This window comes from Cynoglossus semilaevis, chromosome 20, assembly GCF_000523025.1.
Source record: "Cynoglossus semilaevis isolate Cse_v1.0 chromosome 20, Cse_v1.0, whole genome shotgun sequence".
NCBI lineage: Eukaryota > Metazoa > Chordata > Actinopteri > Pleuronectiformes > Cynoglossidae > Cynoglossus > Cynoglossus semilaevis.
The window spans coordinates 9,124,054-9,136,837 of record NC_024326.1 but is presented as its reverse complement, the minus strand read 5'-3'; the positions used below and the strand labels follow the sequence as shown (position 1 = coordinate 9,136,837).

Genomic DNA, 12,784 nt, shown 5'->3' with positions numbered 1-12,784 from the left:
AAAATCTGCAGCTGGAGCCAGATCCGAATCTGAGTGGAACCCGCGCACGGATCCATTTTATGACCAAATCGGACCAAATGGTTTTGCATTTATCGAAAGGCTGTGATAGAGCGACGCTGCGGTTATAGATTTACAAGCTGCGCCTCCAGGCCCCCTCCCATGTTTTAAATCTTATGGCATTTTTTTTAAAGCAGCGTTTTCTCCCGTCGGGTGGCAGCCGGCAGATGGACACGAGTTAGAAACGACACCTCGTAAATGGTATGACAGGATTTGGCAGTGTCTGACCTGCTGATGACATATTTGGTAAAAATCAGACAAGAAGTCATTCTGTGAGCAAAGCCCGTCTGTAGTCTATGTAGGCCAAAACCTTCATGGGGATCCCGCTGAATACACTGGAGAAATACACTCATAATTAACATCTAGCCTAAAGCTGCAGAGCAATAAAAAAAATACTCCAGTATTTAACCTTTTACTACATTTGACTCCTGTTGGAATTGCAAATCCTTTAATTCTGCTCTCACAGATGGGATATTCCTAATTTTGATTAAGGATATTGAAACCAGTCGCTGCAGAGCCAAAAAAAAAAAAAAAAGGGATTGAGAGTATGGATAGTATGTATTGTATATCTGTATTGTATATCTGGCAGCAGAAACTGTGAAAAATAAATGAGTGAAATATTCCTTTACACTTTTACCACAGAAAATATTATTTCTTTACATGGTGACCTCTGACCATCTCCTACTGTGCAGCTACAGTTTTACCCAGTTCACATAGAGGTTGTAGTGTTGGCTTTGCTTGTTCTGTTAGAATGGCACCTGAAGTTGAATACATCAAAGACTGTATATATGTAGAAAAAACTTTCTACATCAAAACACATCAAAACCCTAACTCTGTGCCCTCCCCCTCTCTCTCCGCAGCCCATGGGATCAGAGCGGATGGAGATGCGAAAGAGGCAGATGTCGGTGCAGCAGGAGACGGTAGCAGGGGGAACTGCACCGGCCCAGCAGGGCCAGGCGGGCCAGGCCAACCCACGGGCTTCAAACGCATGCTGCTTCTGTTGGTGTTGCTGCTGTAGCTGTTCTTGGTAGGTATTCCTCACCTGATGAGTCCTGCGTCGTGACAGCAGGCTCCAGCCTTTTAGGTTGCTATGGTACTGTACGCAAATAAACAAGGTCTAATATACTGTATTTACTGCACAAACCCAATTTCCAAGCTGGTCCAGCTTCATAAATAGTTTGGTAATTCACTTAAATATTTATTCAAGAAGGCAAAGGGGGTCTTTGGATTTAGAGTCTTCAGCAGGAAAACAAATGTCAATCAATTTATTTAACTTTTCGGCCAATCAGCCACTTTATTTTTCTAGAAAAATTAGGGAGTAGGGATGATATCCATACCATACATCTGCGTCTTGTTGGAACACTTTCAAGTTCTCTAGGTCCAAAATAGAAATGTACTCTGTCCTTTGTCCTAGTTTGTTGCTGGGGAGACAGATATTGACTCGGACCAGCCAAAATTAAACACTTACTGTCAGCAAAAGGTGCAAAAACCAGCAATTTTGGCAGCAGATGGAGCTCTGTATGTACTGTATCTGAGAGTACTATCAGAATTATGGAATTTAAATTTAGCGCATAAACGTGTTCCTGAAAAGAGGACGACTTTGTGTCTTTATTGACATAGAGGTCATGTGCTGAAGTCCAGATATGTCACATGTTCAGAAAAAAAACGGATTGGATTGACTGGACGTGTGTTATATTTGAAAGGAATGTGTGTTTGATGGTAAACTGGTCTTTAAAGATTTTTACACACGCTGCTAATTTGCAGGAATGAAGACCACGATGACAGGAATCGTAAGGCCTCCTATGACATCAAGGAAGGGACCTCAGACTGTGAAGAATGGTCAGTTACTGTCACTGCACAAACAAAACAAACACATCATTTCATTCACTGCTGTGAATCCATGAATTACAAAGTCCTTCACTCCCATTTTTGTCTCTCCATAATCTCTGCAGCCCCAAGCCTACGTTGGAGGAGGTGCACTCGTGGGCGCAGTCGTTTGATAAGCTGATGTGCTGCCCAGCAGGGAGGAACTCCTTCAGACAGTTTCTACGCACAGAGTTCAGCGAGGAGAACATGCTCTTCTGGTTAGCCTGCGAGGAACTCAGCCAAGAGACCAACAAGAGTGTGGTGGAGGAAAAGGCACGGGTCGTATATGAGGACTACATCTCCATCCTGTCACCAAAGGAGGTCCAACATCTTTGTTCTGTTTTCTATATCGTAGATGTGTCAGGCATAAAACGGGTGAAATCTGATTTTCTCTGATGTCAAACAATTCTTCGAAAATTCAAATTTCTTATATCAATTCCCAGGTGAGCCTCGACTCCCGTGTGCGCGAGGCGATCAACAGGAACATGCTGGAACCCACGACCCACACCTTTGACGACGCCCAGCTGCAGATCTACACACTAATGCAAAGAGACTCGTATCCTCGCTACATGAACTCCTCGGCCTACAAAAACCTGCTCAACACGCTGTCGGAGCAGTCCCCTGAATCTTAGGGTGGTGATGACCTGTGATCTTTTTAACTCTCTATCCCACCCATTTCTTACCCCTCCACTCCCCCTTTTAACATTTCTGTTGTATGTGCAGTGTAGGATGACATGAACCGGGCCTCGGGCCAGGCCCCTCCCAGGGATCTCAGTTTTGTTGTGATCTGCACCTGACCGACGACACTCAGGTCTCAAAAACAAATCTCCTGAGGGCTTGAAATCACAAGTACTGCTACGGATCAACATAGCAAAACACTCCAAAGGAATATGATACGTTTAGCTTCTGATTTGTTTGTTTTTCTTCTTTCTTTTGATAGAAATAATATATTTTATTGTGTTCAGATTTTTTTTTTATGGTCCATTGTCTTTGTATGATTATTTGTTGGAGGGAAATATAATTCCTTCTGTAGACTATATATACACCAGTATGTAAATAATACAAATGGAATTGTGGGTATTTTATGTGGAAACGCCTGGTTCTATCAACTGCGTATGAAAATCAAAGCTCAAGTCAAAGGCTACGTGTTAGCCCTACTTGCAGGCAGCTTTGTGGGGTACTGTACCAGTCTCTGTTTTATTTAGTTCCTAACCTCACACCACCGTACGCACGCCGTTGACCTGGCAACTCCTGTCTCTGCCGAACACGAGTTTGATTGGTTTTACTACAGATGTGGTCAAAGTCACAAAGAGACCACAGCTCTGGTCACAGTGTGTGTGTGTGTGGTTTTGTTTGTTTGTTTGTTTTCTTCAGAATCTCATGTTAATAGTTTAGAAAAGGGTCCAAATCTAAGACGACTGCCTGTTTCAGAAACTATGTACCACATTTTTATTCAACTCACTGCCCAGCTCAAAGGATTAACATCATTGTGACATAAGAAGTATAACTATTTAACAGATGAAGTATTTTATTTATTGATATTTATTGCCAATGAAGAAGAAACGAGTGTAGAGAAGATATAAGAGCTGTGGGAGAGAGGAATGAAGATGACAATGATTTACACATCTGTAAGTCACTGATCACTGGGAAGTAATATGTGATTATAATATAATAATGTGTGAATATGTGACTGGTTATGAACATGGGGGGGGGGGCCGCACTGTGGAGGAGTGGTTGCTGCACTTGCCTTACAGCAACAGCATTACCAGTTTGGCTAAAGACAATGGATTTTTGGTGTGAAGTTTGTTTGTTCACCCCGTTTGTTTGTAGGTGATTTGGTGGAAGCATGCACAGAGGAGAAGAGATTGAGGACGCATTTTAAATGATGCTTTGGTTTGGTTTGGGTCATGATTGGTTTCATGATTGAAAACATAACAAATGATTTGTTTGGAAATGAAAATACGCTGATTTAAACATTTCATTTCATCCACCACCTAATATTCTTTGTGTTCAGAAGCAAATTCATCATTAGTTGTTGGATAAACAGACGGAGGGAAGAACAGGGACCAAGGACCATTTACAGACATGCTCACACCTGTGAACAGAACATGAATTAGATCCCAATACCAGAATCCTCCGGGACACTCAGACTTGTACTTTCCCATTCTTTCCATGATGATCTGAACTGCCAGGCTAACAGAACCTGGTCTAGCGTATAATCACAGACTGGAGCCTAAAACTGTGTTATTTTTTAAATAGTTAAAGGGAATTCATTTAATTTTCTTTATTAAAGGTTATAGTTTTTGAGTTTAACTTTAATAATGTGTACATTCGCTGAAGGACTGACTTGGCAATGCACTAATAACTAGTGGAAATATCACATTTCAACTGTCTTTAATCGGTGTAGTTTATCAAACGTGCTCTTTACAGAAAATGTGAACGAGCAGACTGTAGGGTTATCACTGTAAACTGTGTGAGAGTGACACTGACTGATTGCGGGTTGTATTCCCACAGAGTTGACTCCAAAATGGCCTGATTGTTGGAGAGGAACACCGGGGTGAGGCCGGGTTAGCAGCAACACCAAAGCTATCATGTAAACTGTGTTCACGTGTTTATCGCCAGCTTTTCTTTGGAGTAGAACTGGAGATGCCAAGTGTTCAACACCTTTATGTATTCTGATACATACAGTTGTACTGCGATGCCTCACGAACATGTCACTCAAAGACAAGATCCTCACACGGGGAAGTGCCTTGACATTCAGTTGTACAACATCTTTCTCACGGGCGATGGTTGTTTTCAGACGCTCGCTGTAATAGGAAGGCTACTGGAACATGACGCCGAGACCAGATCGTCCCTCTCATTGGCCAAAATAGTGCATGTTTGTTGTCTCGACTCTGGAGTCACCACTAGATCAGTCCGTTGTGGTAGTCAAGGGGTTGATGAGAATATTTCTTTGATTTTAGAGGACAGGAATCAGTGGATAGAGCTGGTTGATCTGAACATTTCTGCCAGTGTGGTGGCATCACGGTGTGATCAGGACTTGTCTTGGAGTTAGTTTGAGTTTACTACAGTATGTGCAATTTGGGTTGGGATTTGGCTACGATGAGCAGATCAACCTCAGAAATACTGTCTAAGCCAATGGTTTGGAGCAATGCCTATAAATATTGTTTTTCTTTTTTCTCTTTTCTTCTGTTTACTATATAAAAAATGTGTTATTTTGCGCGGGTTTACTCAAGAATACGTTTGAAAAACAAATGTGAATGTTTACAGTATATGGTTTTGTTTTGGGGTTTTTTTTTCTGCTATTCTCTTGTTTACAGTATATGGTTTTGTTTTGGGTTTTTTTTTCTGCTATTCTCCAAGAAAATAATGACTTGTTGGCATTTTGATTAAGATAAAATAAAGCACAATAATTTTATTCACTCTGGAATCATTTCTTGAAGTGGTACAGAATGAGAGCCACGGTCAGATAAGTTTGGAGGTTATGGTTAATAAAGTAAATGCTAATCAATCAGTTACAGAGCTCCTTCAGAATTCTCACAGCCTCTGGGAAGAAGCTGTTCCTCAGTCTGGTGCTCCTGCTCTTAAACCTCCGCAGCCCCCTGCCTGAGGGGAGAGGGACAGGCAGGGTGTGTGAGTGGTGGCTGGGACACAGGACACAGGCTGGGACACAGGACACAGGACACTCTCCACCATGAAATGAGCTCCCAAGTCTGACACACCTAAACCTCCTGAGGACGCCTTGGTAGATAACGCTCTTTGTGCCTCATCCACATGACACGTTATAGTTTGTATTGATTGACTATAGTATATGCACTGACTTCTCTACAAATGCAGCCTGTATATTTCATTGGTCTCCTCACAGCATATGTGGAATTAAGTCAGTGCAACAGAGAGCAGCTCGTGGCCATAGAGTGGCTGCACCTGACGACTGAACAAAAAAACAAGAAGAAACAATTACACCCCTCCACTGGTTCAGCTAATGACATTTCCTCAGCCGTGGTCAGATTATTATGCAGTGGTTAGACAGCACTTTGATGTGATAAATATTCCACCGACAAATGTAACCGCTTTTTTTCCCTCCCCTCTCTCACACAAAAGGGTTAGGGCTGTGTTCTTTGTAGCAAAGATCCCAGCCTTTTTGATTCACAGACGTGTAGGACAATACAGTAACTGGTCGTCTAGGTGAGGCCAAAACAAACTGAACCGACAAAATGATGAGACTGGTTAAAAAAAAAAAAAGAATTTTAGGCAGATTTGATCAAAGTCAAGGTCTGTGGGCCAGATTCAGTCCATCAGGTAATTTTATACGGGCCCTTGAAAGCCTACTTGTGTGGTAGAGTAGTTGTTTCGTTATGTTACGTGAAGACATGGATGCAGTTGAATTCTTAAATACATTATTAATAAAACAGTTTATCAATAGCATTCATGTTTTAATGTCACTGGTTAAATGACACAGTGTTCAAGCAAAAATGTGATTTAAATATTAATTTATTGAAAACCATTTCAGTTATGCTCCACCGCTCTGTGGCACTGACATCCTTCACAGCGTGCGGTCCGTAGCATCGTCAAGTATAACCATAATTTACAGAACCTTCGGAAACGTGGTTCAGCCTCATTGGTCCGACCTCGGTCACCACATAAGCCACGACCCCCAACAAGGTCAAATGAATCTGTCACACTCACCAATTCTGAGAGTGAAGACAGGACACAGCTGATGAAAAGCAAAACTATTTAATCAAATGGATTACACTTTATTTGTAAAATTAAATAAAACAATGCAATGTTGAGAAGGCAGGTGAATACGACATCGCCCCCAAGTGTTAAAACTACATATAAAAAATGCAGATAAAAGAGAATGAGACATTATTGATCGGATATTTATATATATATAGATGTATATCTGATGATGACGACAAACAACTAATAAAAACAGTACAAGATTTTCAGGGGAGGAGGGCACGGTGAAAATGACGACGAGCTCCAACTACAGACAGGGGATTTATTCAAACGGTAATCGCAGTGGCATCTCCGAACGGCACCACATGTGCCACGTATCACAGAATGCAAAGTTCCAATCTGTTGCAGATAAAACAGAACTTGATCCGGGGAATTTTTGCTACTTGTCCAGTTGATGCTATTCGACTCAGCAGAACTACGAAAAACACACACACACACACACAGACACACAAAAGAAAAAGGTAAATAAATACATTACACACATACAGTAGACTTTATTTTGCTTCAGTAACAGAACGTATGTGTATTTCATGTTATCAGCTCAGTATGCAGCCTTGATTAAAAAGTCAATGGCTTTACAGGAAACAGTGTAGACCACAACATATTCCAACTTACCTTCCATCTATTTCCGCACGTGTTGCAGAAGACAAACGTAGTCATAGGTTCATCAGCACTGCGGGTTTGAACCTGGAAACAGCCAAAACATTAAAAAAAATATATATACATATATATATTTTAATTAATTAAACATATGATAACATGCAGGATTTGTGTGTGCTTATGCCACATGCAGGTCAGAGAAAAGACGACCGTGGGATGGATGTGGTTCCTGCAACAACACCACGGATTTGACACGTTCACATGAAAAGGTTCTCGGCTGGTGGCTCTCACCTGTGTGTAAGTGCAGCACTTTCCTTTGCACTTCCCACAAGTGAAAAGGTCGGTGACAGTGCCTCCAGTGGTAGCAAGTTGGTGGTCCCTGACAGCCTCTTTGGTCAGATTCTTCCTCATTTCCTTGAGCTCATCACTTGCCATTTCCTACAGATGACAAACAAAAAATCAAGAGAACTTAAGAACAATGTGTATTTGTTGTGTAAGTGATGATAGTTTCTACTACAAAATTAAGAAGTTGTATTACATCAGCCATCAAGAAGGAATAGAGGATTTCTAAATGTTGGACAGATCTGACAGACCTCTGCAGTCATTTTGGCCATCCGCTCGGGGGTTACACTCCCGCATAACACATTTCGTCGTAGATTGGGATTTTTCACATCCTTCAGATTAGCCAGCCTGCTCCGAACACGGTTCTTGTACTTCATGTCTGTGTTTTTAAACTCTTGGAAGATGCGTAATTATAGGTCAAGAAAAATCACAGAATATTTGTGGATGTAAAAAAGTCTGTGATCCTGCAGCAGTATCTGACATTTTTAGATGCATTATTTTAATGAAAGGATATTTTCCTCAATCTGAGCTCCGATTTCATCACAATCAGCACCGATAGCAATGTGATCGTCTGTCAGAGAAAAGGAAACAGAGCATGTGAATTAAATGAGCACAAGGAGGTTGTAAGTTTTCAGGCACAAAACAAATGGGAAACTTTGAGAATGGTGGGATTACCTCCGGTCTGCAGAGCAGTGGTCAGCATCTCTCGGCACTTGAGCCTAATGGAATCAGAGGTGCTGGGGGCACGGGGAAAGGTGTTCACTAATGGGTTTGGTGTGACATCTGCAGGTTCACTCTTGCTGCTAGAGTTACTGCATGAGCTGCTGTGGAAGCAATAACAAAAGCGTAATTAAAATCCCCCAAAAAACAATCAGAATTCTAATAAAATACCAAATATTAAAAGAGCAAACACAGCGGCTCCAGTTAAAACAATGAACCATTAATGTCAGCAGGTGTTAGCGCTGTTTCTGTTACCTTTCTTCTTTAGGCTCCGGGCTTCCCTGTGAGGGAGAAACGGGTGCCGTTTGTTCTTTTCTCTTCTCCTCTGAAGATTTATCTCCACCTCCGGGTTCTGCATCTGGAATTCATGTGGTAAAAATCAAGCAAGTGAGGAAACAAAAGCAACAAACACAAAAGTGAGAGTCATTGAAGCGGAGGCCAGTGATAGAGAGAGTAAAATCAATCCTTCTGGATGGTTGATAGATGAATAGCTGAGAGAAGAGAATGAGAAATAAACTGCCACCCTCACAGTTCACCTGCTGTAGTTCTCCATAACAGTACACAGCATCTTCCTGGGTTAGTCTTGCCCATGTCTGTTAAGATTAACTTACACTGCTCTGTCTTTTTTTAAAAGCACAAAATCATTTTAGTCCTTGTTTATAGAAAGTATCCAGAGAGTTACTGGGAAGTAATAGGGGAGAATAGCACTTGTAGTACTAACGCATACTACCGAGTTTCATACACATCTATTTCTTTACAGAACAGATTAGCCATTATCAGAACGTCACACAGAGAGACTTATGCCTTTAAGTAAAAAAACACATATACAACGAATTACCCAAAAGCTTCTTCCATGACTTGATCAAGGACTTGGCTAAAGATGTCACCTCGTCGTCAGTGCTCTGCTTGCGAATGGCGTTAACAGACATCCCAATTCTGGTAGACTGCAAAAAGACGTGGTGTTGGGAACACAGATGGCAAATGTGTTCTTTTTTTTTAGCCTTAAAGACTTAGTGCAAAAATACCTGCAGGAGCTCCAACGTCATGGGGATACTGCGCAGCTCTTTTAAAAGGTCCAAGGCACCAGCCTGCAAAAGAAAAGAACACAGTGTTATGTTTAGACTGTGGAAGACATTTTTGAAAGATCTGTGTGTCAGCCGGCTACAGCATTGTGATTGTAGTGTTATCAAATACTAACAGTATAAAATAACAACTTGGGTTTGATTTTTTTTTCTCCTTCATGAATGAAATGTTTTGATAAATTACAACATTTATATCTATAACTGAAAGAAAACATGTCCTAAGTCATAAAAAAATAAAATTTCAATGTACATGATAACTGGAGAGTGTGAATAGTATATTCTTGTGAGACATTTTTCAAATATTTGTCAAATGATTTAACAACAACATAATCTAAACATGTACCCTAAGGGCATGCAAACTTTTACTGGAACACTTTTACTGTGCTCTGACTTCAACGCGTGAAAAAATAAACAAACCAACAGCTGACGGGACGATAACAGATGGTCAGTCTGTAACTGCAGTTCTAACGCCGGGATTTCAATTGTTGTTGTTTTTTTTCTTTCTTGTTCTTGGGTACAGACAGACCCAAAACTGTTGGGGTCTGTCTGGCGTGCTTCAACCTGACCGCAATCGAGAAACAGTGCAACTGGGAGCAAAACGACATTTTGTTTACAATTCAAATGAGACAATAAGCTGTGCGGTCTACTGTTGTTTTGAAGAGTAGCATCTTACAATGCTAGCAAGGACAGAGCCGACTGCTAAACAGCTAACTGCTAGCAATAGTGATATAAACAGACTGTGCAGGTTTCGGCTGGTGTAAATTAACGTAATCTTTTTTGAATTCGCTGGTTAAAAAACACGAAGAAAAAAGTACAGTGTTGAGAAAACCCACGTGTTTCGAAAGATCAATTTTAATAGATTTCGGCAGCAAACCGTCCTCACTGTCGCCAGTGTTAGCGTCAACGCTGCTAACGGGTAAACATTCATTCTTTCAAGCGTCTTACCCCGTTTTTCTTCTGCGCCATTTTATCAATCTTCCTCGCGATTCGGATTATCTCTTCTTCCTCCTTTTTGCCCATCTTGTATGTTCGGATAAAATTCAATTAAATCGGGGAAATTAAAATAATTGGGTCGGCGAAAACGACCACACCAATGAGGAAAACAGAGGAGACGATTATGTTGGCGTGTGTGCGCCACACTGAGCTGCCCTGCTGCCGCTGTGTAGCAGGCCTGGATAGTCGATCCAAGATCCCTTCGTCAGCCTACGTAATCGAAACAGAAAAAAAGATCTGCTTGGAAAATCAGCTTGTCAAGGCCTTTAATGTAGTTGACAACATGGTGCTCCAGCCAAAATGAATAAATAAATAAATTCGTCTATTTATTAACAGCTACACAACCAATATTGTTATACAATATAGCTATTCTGTATACACGAAGAAAATAAATCAATTCATGCCTCTTTGGAAATAAAATCAAATAAATGAAATAAAATAAGTCACAAGTACCGGCTTATTTTGTCACTAATTTGCAGGTAAATTTTTTTTTATTTTTTATTCTTTGTCATTAACAGTCGTTAAGCACTTCTGTTATGTTCAAGCTTTGTACCCACCCCTGGCTTTTGACGAAGGCGTTATGTTCAAGCTTTGTACCCACCCCTTGCTTTTGACGGCTGTGACCTTTGAGTAACTGGGTGGAGGCCATGATTATGGGCCACAGCTGATCCTGGGATGCATTTATGAATTTATGAATCTCTGACAAAATCACTAATTTGGGTCTTTGAAGCTGGGCAGGTCATCATGTAACATTATTAACTAACAGTTGCAAAATGATGCACTGCAGCCCAAGAGATTGAACATCACATCTTTAGCCACTTGATGGCGATATTTGTCTGTATTAAAAGACAGAGGCAAAAACACAGGGTTGAATTTGGCTTATGTTATATCATAAGTCACTCTGAACATTAGGGGCTTTTATTTAAATTGGAGATAATTTGTATTCTGTATTTATGTGGCCTCAATTTTGAGATTAAATTATCACTAGTACTCTAAGTTTTAGACCTTGTCTTTATTAAGAGGTAACGTTGAAAGTAAGAGGCATGATCAGCTTCCCCCAGTCAGGGGCAGATGGTTTTTGAAAGACAACTGGTGAGTGCTGTCTCCCTTCTTACATTATTGTTATGTCATATGTTGTGCACAGCCACTGTGTCTTTAGTCTGCTGCTCTGCTCTTAAGATATTCAATACAAAAGAACAGTGAATCTGACACTGATGTAACGTTGTGTTTCCAAGAACAGAACTCACCAGTATAAATGTCACTGTACTTTCAAGTACACCTGCCGTTTGGTGGAGACCTTTTTCTGCCACATGCTGTCAGCAACTGCGCAACATCTTTCACCTAATCCCTATTAGGCCAAGATGTCTCAAATCAGATTATGTGGGCTACTTGCAATTGGAACAAGTCCAAGCCATCTGTCCTATTTAGTTCATATATAAATATATCTTCATAAACTTTCACTTATTATTTCTATTTCCGTTAATTCAATTGAATTGATTTACACTTTTAATTTATGTACTCACTCGGGGTTTTTTTAGGCAACATGAGCTGACCTAAAAATGTAAATTTTTATTTATTTCTAGTGTTATTGTCTATGATGTCAATATACAATTATGGAAATAAAAATAAATCTGTTTAAAAATTAAAATAATAATATGCCACCACTATGAAAAAAACCCACTAGTAACATTTATGATATATATTAACTTTACAATCAGTTGCTGTTCAAATAATCAAAATAGTCTTTGCTTTATTTGTTATACTAACCTGTTGATAGCTGTTGTCGTAATATGATTTCATATGAATTGCTGGTTAAGTCTGAGCAAAGATTAGGCAAATAGGCCATGATGGCAACAGGGCCATAAATATCCCTCCACTGCTGCTGAGAGGCTTTGCCCGGCGCTCCGAGGAACAACAGATCCACACTTTCTGTTGCCGTAGCCTTTGGAATCAAAATGGAAAGTATTTAAAAGTGGTAAGTGTTTTTTTTCTTTTTTATTAATCACAAGCTTTTCTGCCTGTTAATTATTTTTACTCTGACTACAGGCTGTACTTTGTGCAGCTAGCTCATATGTTTTTGGTGTGCACATCTTGTGATTAGACTTGTGCTTTGCACTCAGAGTCCAACATTTTCTTTTTAATGAAGCAGGGTCTTTATTTTATGTGTATTGTCTGTCTAAAAATCTCCTGTCTATCTTGAATTGATTAAATTAACAAAATAACAACATACAAATGTACGACTAATTCTAAATGATAAAACTAAGAATAAAAGACTGCCTTTATATATTTCTGGAAGATGTAAAATGCCAGTTTTTCAAAACCAACATACTATTACATTCTGTTTATAATGACGAGTAATAATTTACTGTTCACAGCCAGCAGGA

General features: G+C 40.2%; 2 protein-coding genes across 3 annotated transcripts in view; one reads left to right on the top strand and one right to left on the bottom strand.

Moving 5' to 3' along the window:
• rgs20 (regulator of G protein signaling 20) overlaps window positions 1-5,227 on the top strand; it is a 7,623-nt gene extending 2,396 nt beyond the window's left edge. For both annotated transcript variants that reach the window (XM_025052625.1, XM_008334486.3), the window contains exons 2-5: window positions 918-1,084; window positions 1,822-1,896; window positions 2,010-2,244; window positions 2,367-5,227. In XM_025052625.1, the coding sequence (XP_024908393.1) occupies window positions 918-1,084; window positions 1,822-1,896; window positions 2,010-2,244; window positions 2,367-2,555 (666 nt within the window). In that variant the 3' untranslated portion in view covers window positions 2,556-5,227. The remainder of the gene's footprint in view (window positions 1-917; window positions 1,085-1,821; window positions 1,897-2,009; window positions 2,245-2,366) is intronic.
• A 1,414-nt stretch (window positions 5,228-6,641) lies between these two features.
• Window positions 6,642-10,599, bottom strand: tcea1 (transcription elongation factor A (SII), 1). Its single transcript, XM_008334484.3, has 10 exons — window positions 10,353-10,599; window positions 9,351-9,413; window positions 9,164-9,269; window positions 8,581-8,683; window positions 8,281-8,429; window positions 8,120-8,176; window positions 7,857-8,011; window positions 7,555-7,701; window positions 7,279-7,350; window positions 6,642-7,078 (listed from the first exon to the last, which is right to left on the bottom strand). Exons 1-10 carry the CDS (start codon window positions 10,425-10,427, stop codon window positions 7,070-7,072), a joined length of 936 nt encoding a protein of 311 aa, XP_008332706.1. The 5' UTR covers window positions 10,428-10,599; the 3' UTR covers window positions 6,642-7,069.
• Between the last annotated feature and the right edge of the window lie 2,185 nt (window positions 10,600-12,784).

Coding starts and splice junctions, on each gene's coding strand:
- tcea1 (XM_008334484.3), bottom strand. CDS start 10,427: ATGGGCAAAAAGGAGGAAGAAGAGATAATCCGAATCGCGAGGAAGATT. Junction 9,414..10,352: donor TGGCGCAGAAGAAAAACGGG/GTAAGACGCTTG, acceptor TTTCTTTTGCAG/GCTGGTGCCTTGGACCTTTT. Junction 9,270..9,350: donor TGACGTTGGAGCTCCTGCAG/GTATTTTTGCAC, acceptor GTCTTTTTGCAG/TCTACCAGAATTGGGATGTC.